Source organism: Miscanthus floridulus, chromosome 2, assembly GCF_019320115.1.
Source record: "Miscanthus floridulus cultivar M001 chromosome 2, ASM1932011v1, whole genome shotgun sequence".
In the NCBI taxonomy this organism is placed as follows: Eukaryota; Viridiplantae; Streptophyta; class Magnoliopsida; order Poales; family Poaceae; genus Miscanthus; species Miscanthus floridulus.
The window spans coordinates 135667639-135688317 of NC_089581.1; the positions used below are offsets into that span (position 1 = coordinate 135667639).

The window sequence follows — 20679 nt, forward strand, 5'->3', positions numbered from 1 at the left end:
CTTGTATGAGTTGTTCTTTTCAATCTCCTAAGGCATGCTAGGTTTAGTTTGCAACATGCCATTGTTAGTTTTCATGTGAGTGTGTAATCGTAGTACCTTTGCAACGTCTGTATCACTTGTTTCTTTCAATCCCCTAAGGCATGCTAGGTTTAGTTTGCGACATGCCATTGTTAGTTTTGATGTGAGTGTAATCGTTGTGCATTCGCTATTTCATAAATTGCAGTTTACCTATCTCTAAGTTTCATGTACTATGGTTGATTTCCAAACTAAAAAAAAGATTTGACTCTCTCTAAAAATAGGGGATTGAAATCGAACCAATCTTCGGTTTTCCCTGCAGGAACAAACATAAATATAGCATGTCTACTCTTATTAGTATAACTCGTGTTAGTAGAAGAGGAATCGTTGAGAAAGATTTTTCATTTGAATCATGCAAATAGGATTTCAACCTATACCAAAGGTTTAGTTTAATACTTTATTCTTTCTTTTTTATGATTTATAGGCTCGGCGTCAAGTCGGACGACGCCAAGATAGAAGACCATGGCATTGATTCGGCCCACGCCAACCCTAGGGTTTGGATTCCCACAGCCCACGCCAGGTTTGGGCCAAACCTCGGCGCTGAGTCGACCCACGCCGAGATTAACGGTTCGGCGTCAAATTACGGAATGCCGAGCTTGGGCACCTCGTCGCTTCGAGGCAAAGGATTCTAGTATGTACCAGGGGTTGGCGTCAATTGACTAAATGCCGAGGTGCCCACCCTCGGCGTGTGTTCAATTGACGCCGATAGCCTGGGTTCACCAAAACAATGAACTGAGCGTATAATACACAGAATACATGAGCATATAGAATTTCACATAACAAATGACCACACCGACATACACATTCATTCAACATCCATACATACATAAGGTCCAACACATTCAACATCCATACATAGTCCATACATATGCTTCATCAATCATCCAACATAGTCCAAACATAGTACAAGGTCCATACATAGTGCATTACATAAGGTCCAATGCATACATAGTCCATGCACAAAAGAAGCATATGAAGTCTTTGGATCTTTTAGCTCGCTCCTTGTCTAATGCTCCATCATTTTCTCCTTGTCTCTCTTTTTTCCTACAGTAGTGCATTTTCACAACTTTTAGCGGATATTGAGCTAAGTTAGAAACCATTAATGAGAGTACCTTCACATAGCTATTTGGTGATTGCTAAAATCTGAGCCAAGTATCATGATTACCATATGAAAAGTCACTGGAAAAGTTTCATGAAGTTTGGAATCAAAAAGTCACCTGAAATGATAAGTTATATCCTTGTTGGAATGGTCTTACTAAGTGAATGAGAACATGTGTCATCAACCAAACCTTGCAACCTTGCCCAAATGACTCTAGATGAACTCTACAACAAAAGTCATGAAGGATTCATGTTGAGCAAAGGTCAAGAAAATGCCTCAATCGGTCAAAAACTCTAAATTGAGCTTTACCGTGATGCTATTTTGACCGGTGTTGACCAATTGCTTACAGTGCTTTTATGGAGTTGCACCTTAAATAAAAGTTGAAGTTTGAGTGGAGTAGAACAAACTTTATTTTTGGACCAAGAGCTAGATAAGCTTGTAAGAAAGTCAAAACGAGCCCTAAAGTTGGAATCCATGACTGTTTTGGGGAGCTCAAAATTTGGCTAAGTCTGGATGACTGAATTCAGGATTTCAGTTTTCATGTACCCCACTTTGGAGCCTTGTATCTCTCCAACCAGACCAAATAAGACTTTGAACCTTTAAGAAAAGTTATAGTACTCATATAGATCTACAACTCTTGTTACTACATTTTGTGCCAGAACTAAACAGATCAGGAGGTACGAAAGGACAAAGATTTATGTTCAGTCGCATTTTTGGGGTAGAATTGCGTTTTGAATCTCATTGTACAGCTAGCTCGGCGTGGTGTGACTACACGCCGAGGTTGGGCCTGTGGCGTTGAATGACCCAACGTCGACGTACTGGGCCCCATGCGCCACCGTGTCGCCGTCGACCGGGGTCGTCCGTGACATGGCAAGACCTCGGCGTCGTGTCAGTCGACGCCGACCCTCATATCTTGGCGTCATGTCCTAAGAGCAACTCCAACAGTTTGCCATCCCTCCTCCCCATCCTTCAATTTTTGGCAAATTGACAAAAAACACTGTCCAATAGTTTCCCATCCCTCCTACCCATCTTTGGCAACTTGGGAAAAAACCCTCCCAAGCGCGGATATATGCGCGCTGTTCTACGACTGTGCATCGCGACTCCACGCACGCCGCCGGCCCTTTCCCGTGCGCGCGAAGGGCTTCTTCTTCCCACGCGCGCAAAGGCCTTCATCATGCGACGGCGATCCACATCTCCTGAATACGAAGCCGAGTAGCAATCCTCATCATTGACGACGATCCACATCCAAGGGAGACCACGCCAGCGGCAATCCATATCATCCACGGTGGCGGCTGTAGGGTTGAGGTATGGACGACTCATCCAATTCTCGATTCCGCTGGTAGGGTTCAGATAGGGTTTAGGGTTGCGGCATGGTGGTTTACCTGCTTGCCGCGCTAATGGCCGAGTAGACCGTAGCAGATAGGGTTTAGGGTCGCGGCATGGTGGATTGTAGACGTGCTGATGCCCGACGTGCTGCTGGCCGACGTGCTGCTATGGCCCGGTGATGGCCAAGTGATGATGGCCGACGTGCTGCTATGCCTGCTTTTGCCGCTGTTGGTGATGGCCGATGTGATGATACTGTATATTTGTTTTCAATTCATTGGCCAAGTGATGATGGCCGACGTGCTGCTATGCCTGCTTTTGCCGCTGTTGGTGATGGCCGACGTGATGATACTGTATACTTGTTTTCAATTCATTTTTACTCGCGTCGTCTCTTTCGTGTCGCGACTCCTTGTTGTATAATTGTCATTTTCAGGCGACGTCATGACTGGTGTCAAATCACTTCTCCAAAGAGAATTGGAGGATGATTCATCTTCAGACGACGATGATTATTTCATCATCGCAGCTGCTGCAATTGTCCAAACATTTTCGGGTCATAAACGAAGACCTGGTGGTTCTGTCCCTGGCCATGCTGTTATTTATCGAGATAGAGAAGGCGGCCATCGAAGGATGTTTCAAGATTATTTGGTGGATAATCCAACGTACGGACCACATTTATTCCGTCGGAGGTTTGTGGTCATTCACCTTTGATTGCCCCGTACTATGCACTTAAGTATTATATGTGTTATTAAACTTTTGTTTATTTTTCTTTAGGTATAGGATGAGTAGGGAGCTTTTACTACGCATAATGAATGCTGTTGAGTCACATGATGATTACTTTGTGCAAAAAAGAAATGCGGCCAACGTACTTGGATTAAGTTGCTTCCAAAAAGTCACTGCTGCATTTCGTATGCTCACATATGGGGTTCCCGCTGATGCTACAGATGAGTATGTTCGTATTGGAGAGAGTACTGCACTTGAGAGCCTACGTAGGTTCGTTGCTGCAGTTGTTGATTTATTTGAAGATGAGTACCTGAGACATCCCAATGAGGCAGACACGGCACGCTTACTGGCACTCGGTGAGAGAAGGGGTTTTCCTGGAATGCTAGGGTCCATTGACTGTATGCATTGGGCGTGGAAGAATTGTCCAGTCGAACATCAGGGTCAGTACAAGGGGCATGTGGAGAAGCCCACTATTATTTTAGAAGCTGTTGCTTCGAATGACCTTTGGATATGGCATGCCTTTTTTGGAATGCCTGGGTCACATAATGACATCAATGTCCTTCATCGGTCTCCGTTATTTGCAAACCTGACAGAGGGTAGAGCTCCAGATGTGAACTACACCATTAATGGTCATGATTACACCATGGGATATTATCTAGCAGATGGTATATACCCCTCATGGGCTACTTTAGTCAAGTCCATCTCTCTACCTATGGGGAACAAGAACAAATATTTTGCCAAAGCACAAGAAACAGCGAGGAAGGATGTGGAAAGAGCTTTCGGGGTTCTACAATCTAGGTTTGCCATTGTTCGAGGACCAGCTCGCTTGTGGGACACAGAGACACTTGCTTTGATCATGAGGGCCTGTGTGATCATGCACAATATGATTGTTGAAGATGAAGGATTCGTCGACCCTGATGAGCGGTTCGATTATGGTGGTCAAAATGTGCAACCTAATCGTGGCCAGGCTACTCGACCACTTGTAGAATTTATTAATGCTCATAAAAGGATTAGAGACCAGGAAGCACATTTTCAATTGAAAGAAGACCTCATCGAGCACCTATGGAACCATCATCCAGATTTATATTAGCTACATATTACATTTTCATTTAATTGTTAAGATCATTTTATGTTATCAGTCTACTGTAATGAATAATATTTTTTTAAAGTGCGTTATCAGTACATTGAGTATGCTGTGTGTTACCTGTAAATTCTGTGTGCTATCAGTGAATCGTCATCCAACTCTCTTTGGAGAAGTGATTTGAAACCACTCATGACGTCGACTAACCCGCCTGTGAATGACAATTGGACAAGATCAAACAACTGATCCCAACCACCCGCAAGTTATTGATCAACGCAGCACAAACCTGGGAGATGTGCCGGCTGTGAGCTCGTGGAGGCCGCCTGGGAGGTGCTGGTGGTCGACTGCCAGGTACTAGTGGCCAAATCCGACGTGCAAGGCAACAGGGACGGTGATGGCCGGCGGGAGGAGGAGAAGCCCGGCTGTGACGTCCAGACGCCGTGAAGGAACCGCACGAGGGATGGAAGTCCGTGGCGGCGGCTTCTTGGCGCGACGACGCGAAAGATTTCGCGCGGAAAAGCGTCTTCCCGCAGCAAAAAACAAGATCGTGGGCCCAACTTTTCATTTTGGCGAGTCAATTATGAGAAATTATTGGAGATTGACTTTTTTTTCTTTTGCCATAACATTTGGGGAGTTGCCAAACTCCAAGATTTGGGAAACAAAAAATCCCAAACTGTTGGAGTTGCTCTAAGACGCCTAAAAATGATCTATTTTCAGCAAACATTTTGGTTAGGGTCTTTTTGTAAAAAACGTTTTCAAAAGAGACCAAAATATAAAAATATCAGCGCGAACGGAGCTGTAGACTATTTAATTGGATATCCAAATACTATTGTCCCCTGTTTCTGATTTTTCGCAAGAGAAGAGGACCTCCCTCCTCTGCAACGCTGATCCTCGCTCTCTATTTCTGCTACAAAAAGTAGCAGCGCAACACCACACATAGATCGCCGTGGGCACGGCAGCTCCGACCTCGCCTTCGCCTCGCGATTGCTTCTCCTCGCTCGGATCAACAAATCGAACCAAGACCCCACGAAGATCTGGGCCGATCGATACTAGTCTAGTATGGCGCACGACCTGTGCGACGACTTGGAGCTCGTCGCCGACTGCGGCTACGAGGTCTACTTGGACGACTTCCATTTCCATGACGGCTTCCCCTCCCCTGCCACCACCACCAGCGGCGGTGCGTCCGGCCTGCAGGTATCGCCTCAGTAGTCAGTACCCTTATCTAGTCTGTTTCATCCCTGTGTTCGTTACGGTTCGTGTCAAGTTTGCCTTTCCAACTAGTTCGTTTGAATTTAAGTTCCAACTTTTGTGGCATGATAGTGGACATCGTAGCCTATGTCATCATTATTTTGATAGGTTAAGGCACCTAATAAAAATTAACCCTACATAGAAAATAGTTATAAAAATTCATAATATTTTTTCTAACATAAGACATGTCATATCCGCAATCACCTCTCAAAATCTGTAACTTAGAATCCATCTTTTATGAGGAGAAACATAAAAAAAAAGAGTCAAATGGAAGTATTATTGAAGGGTAGATAGGACAAACTAAAACAGGGGAGCAGGTTAAATTAAATAGAAATTCTAGGGGTTTATCTAGACAACCCAATAGGTTGGTGGAATCTTTTTTTTCCTTATCTATAAGAGAAAGTTCAGTTCAGTTCTTCCCCGTGAAAAAAAGGAAGTTTAGTTCTACTAAGTTATTGACTCGGGGGTAATGAGAATTGGATACTTGGATTTGTCCTCATAGATCAGGTCTATTGGATTGACTTGAGTACAAAAAATCAGATGGGTCAAGGTATTACTTGTTACACAATAGTACTAGACTATACGTATGTGTTTGTTTCCTTTGGCAAAAGTTTAGTCTCGTCACGTTGAATCTTTGATACCAATTAGGAGTATTAAACATAGATTAATTATAAAACTAATTACACATATCGATGCTAATTTGCGAGACGAATCTATTAAGTCTAATTAGTCCATGATTTGACAATGTAGTGTTATAGTAAACATTTGCTAATTAGTTTTATAATTAGCTCATGTTTAGTCCTAGTTAGCATTCGAACGTCCGATGTGACATGGCTAAACTTTAGCCCCTAAATCAAGTCCGTGGTTCTAAGGTGGACAAGTCAGGTGGTAAATACAGAAGACTCGTTGACTGAGATGTGGTGCTGTCTTTCAGACAATTTAATTCAAAAACTACGTTCCACCTACATCAATGTCTAAAATTGTCCATTCAGTCTCATGTGATGGAATTTTACTCAAGTGTATATTTTTTCTACAGCAGCATGAGCAGATGGGTGATACTTCAGCCTTGGACTTTAAAAAGGGAAAGATATGCAAGGGATACCCTGGGAAAGACTGGACTACACTAGGGACCAGTATCGTCAGATGAGGTTGAAAGAATACAAGAGCTATAAGAACCTCACGAGGTCGCGCAGCGGGTTAGAACAGGTTAGATCCTTTTGTCACATTTCCATTTTCATTTTCATGCTCGCTACTTCTGGAATTTTTGTCAAATACAATTAACTCTACTTTATGTTTATGTAATGCCTGATATGTTTGTTTTGTTTATGGAAGGAATACAAACAAGTGGAGAGGAAGGATATTTTCTATGATTTCTATTTGAGCATGAGAGCTGTCAAATCAACAATAGTGCATTTTCAGGTACAATTTTACTCTAGTTCTCCATTCACACAGTCAGCATGCTTACCATGCTGCCACTAGCATGAATATATTTTTTGGGGGAGGATGTGAAGGTGCCATTTGATTAATACAGTCAAATTTACCATCTTTTCATCCCATAGTATTCAAGCCTGCATATCGTCTAATAAAAATATGGCAAAGCTTTTGCCGCCTTTCTAAAAGAAAAAAAGTATTCAAGCCTGCACTGACAAAAATACTGTCATGATAGTAGTCATTCCGTTGGTCATGGGCTCAGTGGGCTGTTACACAATTCAAACTTAAGAGTTGCCATGTCAAGATGCATAACGCCGTGTTGATCTTGGGTTGCTTCACAGTTGATTAGTTCAGTTTGCACCATGAAGCACATTGCTATTTAGCTCTTGTGTGTTTTCTGTATCTGAATTCAAAGGGCGCACAGGGTTAAAAGTTAGAACATGTTGTGCCATTGTGTGCCCCTATACCTTCCATGTTCAACAAGTTTGACTACCTATACCTATTGAATAAAACACTCCTTCCAAAATATTAAATCTAACTTGTCCATGGGACCATGTAATTTTTTTGTACTGCTTTGCATACCAACTTATACCAATCATTAAGCATATTTCATCTGCATTGAATGATGCTGCTATTGTTCTACTTCTGTGTGTGTACATAACACTGATTGCAGGTCATGTGACGAGTTGGGTTGCACTATTTGCAATTAGTCTTGTGATACTAGGTCCATAAGCAGGTGGATGAGCATCCTCAGCAGCCGGGAGAGTGACTACAGGGTTTGGAGACTTGCAATATGGTATGATAGGACATTTTACGGTGGGCGAATCTGTTAAATGGATCACCTTGAGTTTCTTTTTTTGCAGGTTGTACGGGGTGAGCTGGAGTTCACTTATTTTTTTTCCTGCAAGCTCATTTGTGTCTGATTTGCTTTTCATGTTAATGGAAATTGTTCTCAAACTAATGCTGTCTGTTAAAGTTTATGGGGTGTATGTTATTGAATATCATGTCCTCCGTTGGGGTGATATTGTGTGGCTAACCGTTCTGAATGGCAATGTTAACACGGACCTTCGCAACAGAAAGTTACAATTTGTAGATTGTAGAAACTGAACTTCGGAACACTGAAAGTTCAGTTTGAGCCTATGTATGGCCCATGATTACAGTGCTAGCAACCAAGACTAACATCACTGTAAGACTTAACTGTGAAACTTGTCACAATGGGGTGACGGTTGAAATGGTTTTATGTGCATCTGGACTTTTTTCGTACTAGCTCGGGCAGTGATTGTGGATTGTAAGGTGTACTAGTACGTTAGTGGAATCACACGCAATTCCGTGGGCGCAGGGGAAAATTTCCCCTGTAGGTCGAGTTTTAAGTTCAGTCTTATTTCTTGCCTCCGTGCAAGCTCACTCGGCAGTTGTTAAGACCCCACCAGCGTCATCAGCATTTGCTGTTGAATAATTGAATGGATGGGGAAAGAATCACAATAGTACATGTTCTTGTTACTACTGTGAAAGAACGAGTGCCATTGCATCATCACATCCTGTAGCTCTCTTAATTTGTATCCTCTGCATTCTCTGAAGCATGTATTTCAAGTGCAATAATCGCGGCGATGCAGAGCTCATCATCACGCGGTGCATCCTTTGATCTGGCGGTGATGTCTTCATCATCACCACCGAGCTGGCATTTTATCCGACATTGATGTCTTGATCATCACCATAGGTTTTACCATATCACCAACGATTTGTCTACGGCTCTACGCTGACAGTGATGATGCAGTTTTAGAATACTAATTTTAATGTAGCATACGGTTAATAGCATCAGTAATGTGATTACATCATGACCACAACCTACACAATGCATCAACATATACACTATTTAATGCAAAATTATCTCTTACCCCCTAAAATCCCTCACGGTCCGTTTGGATGTAGTTATTCAGGGGGCATGGAATTGGATTGGGTTAATACCAAATCAGCCTTAGTATTGAAATTAGCCATGACTCAAACTATGTTGTATCAATGAATATTGATTTGGCTTCTGGAATCCTAGGAAGGGGCATTGATCGTGAGGACAATGAGAAGAGCCACCAGCCACGGGAAAGAAGAGAAGGCGGGCGAAACAACATCTACCAGCTGATGGGGACGGAGGCACATCGGGGCATCGGGGGCAATGCGTCGGGAGGCGGAGGTCGATGGCAATGCTTCTGGGGTGGCGCATTGAGAGGCTGACTTTAGGGACGAAGCTTTAGGGGCGTCACGTCGATGACAGAGCTTCAGTTGTGGCGGGTCGGGAGGCAAAGGTCAGGGGCAGAATGCCAATGTCGGAGCTTCAGAGGCGACGCATCGGTTGGTGGAGTTCGAGGCGACGCTGTTGACACCAGCGGTGGCAAATAGATAAAACTGCAAGTGCACGCCTGTCAATGTAGCTTTCACCTACGAGTATTCCAATGTATCGATTTCCACAGGTAACGTGAAGTGATCTAACAAAGAATGAGTTTCATCCTAAATTGGCACAAGGGTATATGATAGGTCGGATAGAGAGGATTTTTATGGTGATGATAACAAGAAAAGGTAACAAAAGATTATTCACTTCGGGATGGCTAGATGAGAAATGGCAATGAAAAGAGACGAGATGGGTGCTAGGGCTCCTAGCAGGAGTGGTTCTATGATTTTAATAACTTGCCCAAATGTGATTGAATATAGAGATTACATAGGCCTGTCACCACCTACTAACTATCACAAACAATCTGTGGGGTAAGCCGCAGACTTAGGTAAGTGATAGCTATTGCTATTTCTTAATGCATACAGAAATATTCCGCAAGCGTACGGATTTACTGTTGTAGCATTTCACCCAAAAGTATTCAGGTATCGTTAATTTATATTTTTCCAAAGGAAGGCATGGTATAAAAGTATCTAGTAGAGACATGGACAAGATAACAAGATTGTATAATAGACCAAAGTTCATAGCAGGGTGAGCCAGGATAAAGATTGGGATAGTGTGACACACACAAGCCAATCTCAAGAATAAAAGAGAAAATAAAGAATAAACGAATATCCTAAACAGGAGCAGGCATATCCTAAAGTTGCTATGCTTAGATTAGCTGATGATCATACGAATACATGGTTGAGCGTGACAAGCAAGAGTAGAAGAAGATTTTTATTGAAGCTGGATTCAAAGACTACAAAATTATACATATATATAGCACATCTTTTACATATGTATTATGTGGAATGTGCACCACAAGACCACATTAACAGAACATAGTTGCTCAGCTTTATTATTACAAATTGCAAATTCTCAAAGGCTCAAGTGTATAGTAAAAAGAACAGTTTATAAAACTGCAGCACCTTCACGGTGCGTCTTGAGTTTATTATTACGGAGGCCTTTGTTCACCAAGCATTCATGGATAGACCTCGATGACCGATAGAGCGCCAACAACGGGGAGAATTTTGTAGTCTTTGAATCCAGCTTCAATGAAAATCTTCTTCCACTCTTGTTCGTCGCGCTCAGCTCCATTGACCGACAAAATATACAAATCAAACATAACCTGTGTCTCTAGATGCTTTATGTTTGGCTCCCCATATCCAACTACCATGTCCAGGATTATTATCTTCCCTCCTGCATCCCGTGGAGATATCGCTTGCCTGCATTTCTTCAATATCTTGACGCACTCGTCGTCACTCCAGTCATGTAAAGTTGTCTGGCATAGGTAATCATCAAATTAATCGATAGGTAATGAAGAAAAGGGACCATGGTGTTTGGGTTCAAAGATAGTTCCTATGATCCAAATAGGGCCTTATAATGTCAGAGCCCTTTACTTCTACTAGAGTTCGTTTGGCAATGCTAGAACGATTCCGATTTTATGCTAAAAAGTTGGAATCACTGCCAAACACAGTTATTACATTGCCTTTCGTTTTAGAAACAGTTGAAACGATTCTTCTATTTTGCACTACACATGTGAAACGGTCCTAAACACTAATTTCAGAGGATTCTGTTTTGGTGCTTGCTACACTGGGAGGCGGATCTATGCAGTAGGTAAGGGGTGTGGACGCACCCACCCAAAAACAAAAAAGCAGTATGATTAAATTTTCACCATATACGCAGACCTATAAAAATGTATGCACTTACAAGGTAAGCGCACTTCCTCAAATTTACTCTAGCTCAGCCCCTAGCTATACACTAGCGACCATATTTTTCTTAAATTATTATTTTTAAGTGTAACAAATAATAACAGATTGTATTTAAGTTTGTTCTTCGTCCACACAAATTTAGGAATTTTTCTGAAGCTTATTTTCATTTATATGATTTTTTATGTAAAAAGAACTTTGTGGGAATCAGAATCCAAGCTCATAATCAAATGGTTTTGTAAAGTGATTTCGATTCATCACACAAAACATTTTATGAGATAATCCACATCCGAAACGTTTCTAGAAAAATCTAGAGCCCAACAAAACATAACCTGAATTAACTTATAGAGTTGTTCTAAGTCAAACTATTTTAATCTTAATTAAATTGTATTAAAAACTAGCATTTGTATTTATGATACCAAATTAGTATTATTACTAATACATCATGAAATATATTTTCATAATAACATATATGTTTGGTATCATATATGTTATTATTCTTTATTATAAAGTTAATCAAATTTAAGATAGTTTGACTTAAAGGTGATTTTAGGAATCAAGTTATTTTGGGTATTAGGAAGCATCTCATCCAAGATAAGAAAAAGGATAGTCAAAATTTTCAAGTTTGACATGGATCTCAAAATGCAAATACAACGAAAAATGGAGGGAGCAGTCAGCATTGACGGATGTACCTTGAGGAGAACAGCGGTTGCAGGTGGAATACTCTCAAACATATTGCCTGCGACAAACTGCACGTTGCCATCAGATGGAGCACCAGCGACAACGTGCGGGAGGTCAAGCACGCTGCACTTGAGGTGCGGGAAGGCAGCGGCGATGATGGCGGTGGCACCACCATGCCCACCGGCGACGTCGACCAACGAGTCGATCCCATGAAACACCTCGCCGCACTCCCTGAGCACGATTGGCATCAGGAAGCGGCTGTCCTGGACCATGCCTTTGTGCAGTAAGGCGTTTACGTCGTCAGCGTGTTGCCAGATCGTCGGGGTTGTCTGGCGGAACGCCAGGGCATAAGGGGACGGCTCGTTCTGCTCCTGCCGGAACCACGCGCACATGCCCAGGGTGTGCGGGGCGACAGCGATAGGGTGGAGCGCCAGGCTCAGGAAGGAAGCCAAGGTCGCCGAGCTCACCTCGTCGCTGACGAGGAAGCGGGAGGCTGCCGTCAGCCTGTAGACAGCTTCGCCCGACGCGTCGACGGTTGGATCATCACCGCTGGTTGGTGGTTGCTGGACGCTGAAGGTGCCGAAGACGGTGAGCGCGCGCATGAGGCTGCGTAGGGCGCGAAGCTTATTTGGGTGGAGCGCAGTCTCAGCGAGGATCTGGGGGAGGGTGGCGCCGCCGCCGTGGTGGTGGATGGCGTCGGGGATGCGGAGGTCCAGCGCCACGGCGAGCGCCATCGATTTGGTGTAGCACAGGGACTGGTGCCAGAGCTCGACGTAAGCTTGGAGCAAGTCCTGGCTGCTCTCCTCCACGAGTGCCATCGTGTCCACGTATCTATGTCCCGTATCTATACGCTGCTGGCTGGCTAATTCTGGTTCTCGATTGCTAGCGCTAGGCAGTTTATATAGTGTTCTGCTTGATGAGGTGCTCTAAAAGTCTAAACATGTGTTGATTCTCTCATATATAAATAATAACTAGAGTGAGAGACGGAGTGTGAGAACGAAAGAGTGAGCTGGCTGTGGCCTCTAGTTTGGGCTCTCACGAAATGCACAGCTGGTGCTGGGTGTGGGGTCCAAAAGACTAACAAAGTGACACCTCAGGGTTGTTGCATGGGATGGACATGCGGACCCTCCGCTGGTTCTGGCGGACTCTCCGCCACGGTCGAGTTTACATTGACAGATGCTGAATTCTATCAGGTCATGCAGATGGCATGATGGACCCTCCGTCACTAGCGACGGACTCTCTGCCAAACCAACAGTGAGCAGTTTTGGTTCAACTTCTTGGACAAGTTGAAATTTAGTTTGAGATTAAGATGCATATGATGAGCATTATAAGCAACATGTCATGATCGGGTCATGACAGCACCCATGGAAGATCCAACTGATTGAAGAATTTGTGCAAGTGCTTGAGAAGAAGAGCCTCATTGTGAGTCCGAAGATTTAAGACTCCAAGACCACCATATGAATTTATTTGACACACCATCTCCCAAGCTGTCTTTGGTGGGCTTTTAGCATTAATATCAGTTCCTCACCAAAAACAATGTCTCCTGAACTTATTAATTTGCTTAATCATTATTTTTGGGAGCCGAAAAGTACACATGTTGAAAGTAGGGAGACCACTAAAAACAGAATTGGTCAACTCCATACACCCAACCTGATTAAGGAACAAAGAGGTGCAAACCAGCCTTCTCTCGCATCTTGAGTAAAAGGCTGAGTGAGACTAAGTGGCAGACCCAGATAAGTAAAAGGTAAAGAGCATTTGGCACAACCAAAAGTATTAGCTAGAACCAAGATCCTTGATTGAGAAATATTAACTGGCACCATATGAAGAACACAGCAATGCTAGAAAATAATTTTCGGGAACAATATTAAATAGTGGAAATGAACAGTAGCTAGCAAATAACCAAAGTACCAAAAATCAACTGTGATCATGCATAGTGCCTGGGACCCTCGTTGGCCTCCATTTTATTCCTCGCTGTTGAATTATCTTATTATGAAATTGATATATATAGGCAACAGATTTAGGGCCTGTTTAGATCCATTAGCATTAAAGTTAGCAGCTAAAATTAATATTAGTGAATCTAAGCAGACCTACTAATAATCCTGCTAATTATTAGCTAGGGGCTCCTAACTAATTATTAGTTCTATTAGCTTATTTGGTTGTTAATAGATGCTAATACTTCATATACATCCTTAATTCACTATCCAACCACCTATTAGCATGTGAATCCACAAGACCTCCTACTAAAAATTAGCTAGCTAAAAAATAATAGTATTAGCTATTAGTGAGTAAATTTTTAGTATTAATGGATCCAAACATGCCTTTAGCTAACATATATCTGTCATTAACCCTTCTCGTTCTTGTTTATCCCTTGGCAAAGCACGCGTGTCCACCGGACTCCTTTGTCTTCCCACCTATCGAGACCGGGTGGTGGCGACCCTCGGCTGCTAGGTGTCTTGCTGTCACCAACGATGGCAAGAATAACGGTTGGCCTGCTCGGTTTCGACGAACTCGCTGCATTAGAGAAGAAAACGCTATAGGATGGTGGGAACTCGCGTTGGTGGAAGGCAACAGCTTCGATCAGGTGCGGTGGAGGGCAGCGGCTTCAGGGGAGGTAGAGTTCTCCATAGGGTGACGAAGGGAGGCAGCTCTGACTAACTCGTAGCGGCTAATAGCGGTGGCTTCCGTGGAGTTCCAGAGAGTGATGGAGGGAGCGGCTCTAACAAGCTTGCAGTGTTGGAAGGAGCGGCTCCAATGAACTCGCTGTGGTGGACGCCGGTATCTTCAAGGGCAGGACGGCGAGAGGGAGAAAGGAGGAGGTGGACGAGGAGGAGGAGGGGCAGGTGTATGGCTGCAAGAGATAAAGAGATCCACACCTTTGGTTTTCCATTTAATGACTAAAAAATCTAACAGATACAGGCCATCTAAATCTATTGGCAGATATAGCAATTTCTATAATAGTTCTAGGCTTTCTTCTAATTTCAAATGATATTATAGATACTATTTTAGAAAATGTGCAATAGAGTATACACAATATTATTGTCATAACAAATGAAGTTATAACTAGCTACGATGAGGCTTTTTTATTAAATAAAAAATTCTTGAGACAACACGTCCAGTAGACTAATTAGCGAGATGAATCTGTTAAGCCTTAATTAATCAATAATGAGCAAACGTTTATTGTAGCACTATATTGTCAAATCATGGACTAATTAGACTTAATAGATTCGTCTCGCAAATTAGCCTTAATCTATGTAATTAGTTTTGTATTAGCCTATATTTAATACTCCTAATTTGTATTAAACATTCAATGTGACAGGGCTAAACTTTTGCCTGAGGAAACAAACACGGCAGAAGTCGACGACTGGTTTTGCGTTGTACGGAGCCGTCGTCTCGAGCCGACGCCCCGCGGATCTAGCTGCGTGCGCGAGTTGAAATATTCACACCAAAAATCCGCACATATATGTCTAAAGCTGAAGTCGAAGCTCGACGACGTGCTGAGGATGCACGTAACCGTAATCGGTTGAACTTTAACTGACGCGGTATAGGAGGTAAGGTAATAATGATTCTTTCTCTAAAACCAAATTTAAGATACCTACTTTTTCTAGTTCTGCTGATCCTAAAGTATATTTAGATTGGGAGATGGCTGTGGATAAAAAATTTAGCTCCCATCAAGTACCTGAAGAATATAGAGTTAGACTTGCTACTAGTGACTTTACTAGTTTTTCTCTTTTCTGGTGGAATCATATTTGCAATAATATTAATGCTAATGCTAATGCTCAAATACCTCAAACTTGGACTGTACTTAAACGACGAATGAAATCGAGATTTGTTCCTCCATACTATCAGCGTGATCTACGATTAAAACTGCAACGTTTAAATCAAGGTAGTAAGAGTGTTGAGGAATATTATCAGGAGCTTTTAATTGGTCTAGCATGTAGTAACATACAAGAGAATAAAATGAATAAGTGTTCTAGATTTTTTGGAGGTTTACGTCGTGAAATACAGGATGTTCTTCACTATAAAGAATGGACTAGATTTCCCCAATTATATCATTATGCTCTGAAAGCTGAAAGGGAAGTATAGGGACGACAACCTATGTGTTCCACGACTCCGTCCACTCCTTCACATCCAACTGAGGTGAGTAAATTTTCTAATATGCAGACACCACTAGCGTCTGTAAAGAAGAGTTCTCCTATCACATCTTTTTCCAGTGGATCTGCTACACCTTCCTCTAGCAGTTCTTCTAAAGTTGTCAGCCACCACTGCAAGGGCATGGGACATATTGCTAAAGAATGCCCCAGCAAACGCGCATATATTGCTACTGATGATGGTGGGTATGCTAGTGCTAGTGATGAAGAGAACGAATTTGCACTTGCAACTGATCTTTATGCAGATAAATTTGCGGATAGTGCTGAAGATCCTGATGAGATAATTGATAGTGTGGCATGCACTACAAACTACAAATCAATCCTTGTTCAGGGTGTTTTGAGTACATAAGTTGAGCCAGTAGACAAGCTACAACGCCATAATTTGTTTCAAATGTTCCTCATTGTTAATAATTTCTGAGTTCGTGCTATAATTGATGGAGGGAGCAGCAATAACTTGGTAAGTTCTGAGCTTGTCAAGACCCTTGGTTTATCTACACATGCTCTTTCACATTCATACCATGTTTAGTGGTTCAACAATAGTGGTAAGGCAAAGGTAACACAATATGCTCATGTGCATTTTTCTATCGGGTCATACCAGGATTATGCTGATTTTGATGTCGTGCCTATGCAAGCTTGTTCACTCTTGTTAGGCCGCCCTTGGCAATATGATAATAATGTTGTATATCATAGTAGGCAAAATAGATATACTTTTATGTTTAAAGAAAAGATCATTGCTTTACTTCCTTTAACTCTTGCTGAAATTGTGCAATATGAAAAGGAACTTGCTGAAAAGAAAAAGAAAGGCCATGATAAAGACTCTAGCAAACCAGCAAATGAACCATCAAGTAACATGAAAGAAGTTTTATTTACTCTTAAATCTACTCTTACTGATCATGAAGAACTATGTTATGCTTTAACTTGTACATCGCCTATATGTCCACTTGGTCCTGCTTCTAGTGCTATGCCTCTTATTGGTACTAACCTTTTGCAGGAGAAGGGAGATGAATTCCTAGCAGGGAGGCCACCATGGCAGCCGTCTTTATGAAGGATTGGGCGCCAAGATGAACGTCTTCTTCCGTAGCCATCGTTGCTGTCATCCAATGGAGGAGACGATCTACTTTAGTCGAGGACGACTTCAATTCAAGAAAGGGAGGATGATGAAGACATCACTACTTCGTCACATACAAGCCAAGGAGAGGAGGTTCAGCATGGGCGTCCAATTCATCTTTCTCATGGTGGAGGCCTAGTCCAACTAAAGTTGGAGCCTATCTCGGGTTCCAGGACCAGTCTGTCATAAAACTGGTCTTACGGGCGCGTTCGGGCTCCGTTTTCGACAATCGACATATGGATGGAAAGCTAATTAGATAAAAAAAACTAATGCAAGTGGTCTGACATCAAAATCCCTTCGGAATCAACAGGAATCGTCAAAACAAATCAGCGTCCAGAATCTGCCAGGGTGCTGCGACACCATCTTTTTGGTCCGTTGGACTGTGTATCGTCTTAGAGCCCATTAGGGGGCGCGTCCAGGGGGTGATGTCCGGGGCTCTATAATTAGCAGCCGTCGCTCTCCTTAGGGCTTGGGTTTTATTTAGTTCTTGATTTCCTTATGAAACAGACATTGTTTTGCTGCAACTGGACCGCCAAGGCCGCTTGCTGTAAACCAAGGCCCCAGTTCTTGATCTTGTTTTCCTATGGCGATTAGTCCTTTCGAATAAAGACTTGAACTCCTTCTCGTTATCATAAGCCTCATATTTATTTACAATTTTAGATTGCGTTTATCCTGTTCTTGCTTGTGTTCTTGATTCGCTTGCAGGAAAGCCTTCTCGGCGAGGTCAATCACGTTCACGTGGTTGATAACCAACGGAGCAGTGGTGTAATGGTTGCGAGGGTCCGAATCAGTCTTGGTTCGAAGCCTAGATCATGAACGTCGAGTCTCTAGCAATCGACACTATCGTACCTATCAGAAGATTGGGCCTTGTCTACATCACAGCTCGTCCCCAACACCCAACCCCTCTGTTGGTACGATTCATCCTCAATCCCTGGTAGATGGCTTCGATTCTTCACCAATCCATGACAGACGAAGCCACCCAGTCGGATTTGACGTAGTTGCCTCTTCACATGGTAGATGTGCCTCAACCAGTCCAAGTTCTCCTGCGATTGGGCATCAATCAAGTTGGGATCCAACATGGTAATCCTTGATTTGCTTCAATTCTCGCGTTTAGTTGTAGGCTATAGCCTTGATTTGATTGAATTCGTATTCTGCATTTCTGCTCGTCTAGGGAAATCTATCCTGCGATGTTCTGTAATTCTATTTTAGTTACCTGTATGCTATGTTGCCTTGGTGATTTTCTGGACAGCATAGAAATAGTGGTAGTTCTATTAGTAATTTTTCAGTTAAACATGCCAATACATGGAACCTGCAATTCTAACTATTGAATGCTTTCAGAGAATGTTGTCACTTCACTAGAACCGATCACTGATTTTTTTTCTAGCTACTGAATGTTGCCACTTGCCAGTTCACTAGAATTGATCACTAATTTTTTTTTCTAGCCACTGAATGTTGTCAGTTTACTAGAATTGATAACTGAATGTGTTTAGCTACTGAATTGATAACTGAATGTTTTCTAGCTACTGAATTTTTTACTTGTTTTACTTGTCTGTTTGTTTGATAAATACATATCTAGAAGAAATTTAATAAGAAATATATACTTGCAGGGACAACAGCACACATCCCCCTGGTGGATTTATGGGTTTATTCTACAACCAACCCCATTTGTCATAGAATTCACATTTTGTTGGTGCTCCATCTTATTATGCACCTTTCAAGGCATCAAGGCTTGTCGATGTTGGCATCAGTTTTGCCTCAATTGATGCACCACAGCCTAACAAATGTGGAGGTTCATCTCAAAAAGTGGAAGTTTTATCTGACCAGCATGCTATTGATGTTTATAGTGATACGGAGAATGTCAGGACTGTGAAGCGGATCATGTGGACACCAGAAGAAGACGAGATATTGATGAGTGGTTGGTTGAAAAATTCAATAGATTCATCCATCGGAGCTGACAGGAATAACGAGCACTATTGGGGTGATGTTGTTAAGTCATACAACATGACTATCCCATCACATAGGAAAAGAAATTCAAAGCAAGCCAAGGATCGATGGCACAAGATTAATTGTTGGACGGATCTCTATGAATGTGCATATCTGAAAGGTTGCAGATAATTCACAAGTGGGTATTCTGATCATATGTGGATTGATACAGCAGACAAGTTCTATTTGGTAGACAACAAAAAGGCAAAGTGTCGGGGACCAATACTAGGGTACCCGAAGAGGAGGAGCTAACGACCATCTACATTGAGTAATGCGAGTAGTCAAGAGAGCGACTACGGCTCCAACCGACCCTAGGCACGCAAGCTCCACCTCGCCCGGCCTCTGGGGGAGGGCTCCGCCTCGCCCGACCCCGAGGCCGCGGGCTTCATCTCGCCAGACCTCTAGGGGGAGGGCTCCGCCTTAACTAACCCCAAGGCCATAGGCTTCGCCTTGTTCAACCCTTGGGTTTGCGCTCTACCTCGCCCGACCCTAAGGCCATGGGCTCCGCCTCGCCTGACCCTTGGGTTTGCGCTCTGCCTCACCTGACCCCAAGGTCGTGGGCTCTGCCTCACCCGACCCCAACGCCGTGGGCTCTGCCTTGTCCGACCCTTGGGTTTGCGCTCCGCCTCGCCTGAACTCTAGGGGAGGGCTCCGCCTTGCCCAACCCTGAGCCTGCGTGCTCCTCCTCGCCCGACCCTTGGGTTTGCGCTCTACCTCGCCTGGCCTCTAGGGGAGAGCTCCGCCTCACCCTACCCCGAGGCCACGGGCTCCGCCTAGTCTGACCCTTTGGTTTGCGCTCCGCCTCACCTGACCCCAAGGCTGTGGACTCTGCCTCACCCGACCCTTGGGTTTGCGCTCTTCCTTGCTCGACCCTAAGGTCGCGGGCTCCACCTCGCCCGACCCTTGGGTTTGTGCTTCGTCTTGCCTGACCCCAAAGCCGTGGGCTCTGCCTCGCCGGACCCCAAAGCCACGGGCTCCGCCTCGCCCGGCCTCTAGGGTAGGCCTCCGCCTCACCTAACCCCGAGGCCGTGGGCTCCACCTCACCCGACGGAGACCCATACTACCGCCAACCACTCTAGGTCCAAGCGTATGGGCCTGGGTCAATGCTCTGACACCCAGGAAGAGACCAGCACACCTTAATGTAACCCATGGCCATGACGAGCCATACCCAAGGATTCACATCAGGAACAACATCAGGCATACCGGTGTTATTCTGCCTAACCCCTGTACGAGCGCTGACACGCGTGTCAGCTCACCATGACGCCCACTGTGATGGAATGGAACGCCAAGACTGGCAGATGATGCTTGCGCATGACGCCAGTGATGGATAGGGCCACGACGTGGAGCTATCCCTGTTGACATCTATAGGGTCAGCGGACCCGCATGAAGGAGAAGAAGGACCCAACGATCCTAGAAGAACTCCTTTCTCTTGTTCTTCTCTTTTCCTCCGCTGTAACCTATGCTTTCCCTTGGCCTATAAAAGGGAAAGTAGGGCATCCCATGAGGGGCATCTGACCTATCCCGACCAATCAATTCAGGCTAGACCCAAGCTGACCGATGAACCCATCGAACCCCAAACCTCGAGATAACAAACACACAAGCGCACGGCTAAGCAGCGTCCGAGCTCTCGGCACCCATTCATTCTTTCCACCAGAGA

General features: G+C 43.7%; 2 protein-coding genes and 1 long non-coding RNA gene across 4 annotated transcripts; 2 read left to right on the forward strand and 1 right to left on the reverse strand.

Annotated features, from left to right (window-relative positions):
- The first annotated feature begins 2938 nt into the window (after nt 1-2938).
- On the forward strand, nt 2939-4307 carry LOC136530683 (protein ALP1-like). Its single transcript, XM_066523404.1, has 2 exons — nt 2939-3183; nt 3269-4307. Exons 1-2 carry the CDS (start codon nt 2939-2941, stop codon nt 4305-4307), a joined length of 1284 nt encoding a protein of 427 aa, XP_066379501.1.
- An 863-nt stretch (nt 4308-5170) lies between these two features.
- Nucleotides 5171-9426, forward strand: LOC136530699 (uncharacterized). 2 transcript variants are annotated; one of them, XR_010777843.1, is made up of 4 exons: nt 5171-5492; nt 6583-6752; nt 6879-7773; nt 9025-9426. It is a non-coding gene; the product is annotated as an uncharacterized lncRNA (long non-coding RNA). The 2 variants fall into 2 exon arrangements; XR_010777842.1 differs by lacking the exon at nt 9025-9426 and having other exon boundaries at nt 6879-8569.
- A 708-nt stretch (nt 9427-10134) lies between these two features.
- On the reverse strand, nt 10135-12636 carry LOC136530692 (5-pentadecatrienyl resorcinol O-methyltransferase-like). Its single transcript, XM_066523414.1, has 2 exons — nt 11795-12636; nt 10135-10675 (listed from the first exon to the last, which is right to left on the reverse strand). Exons 1-2 carry the CDS (start codon nt 12599-12601, stop codon nt 10376-10378), a joined length of 1107 nt encoding a protein of 368 aa, XP_066379511.1. The 5' UTR covers nt 12602-12636; the 3' UTR covers nt 10135-10375.
- Between the last annotated feature and the right edge of the window lie 8043 nt (nt 12637-20679).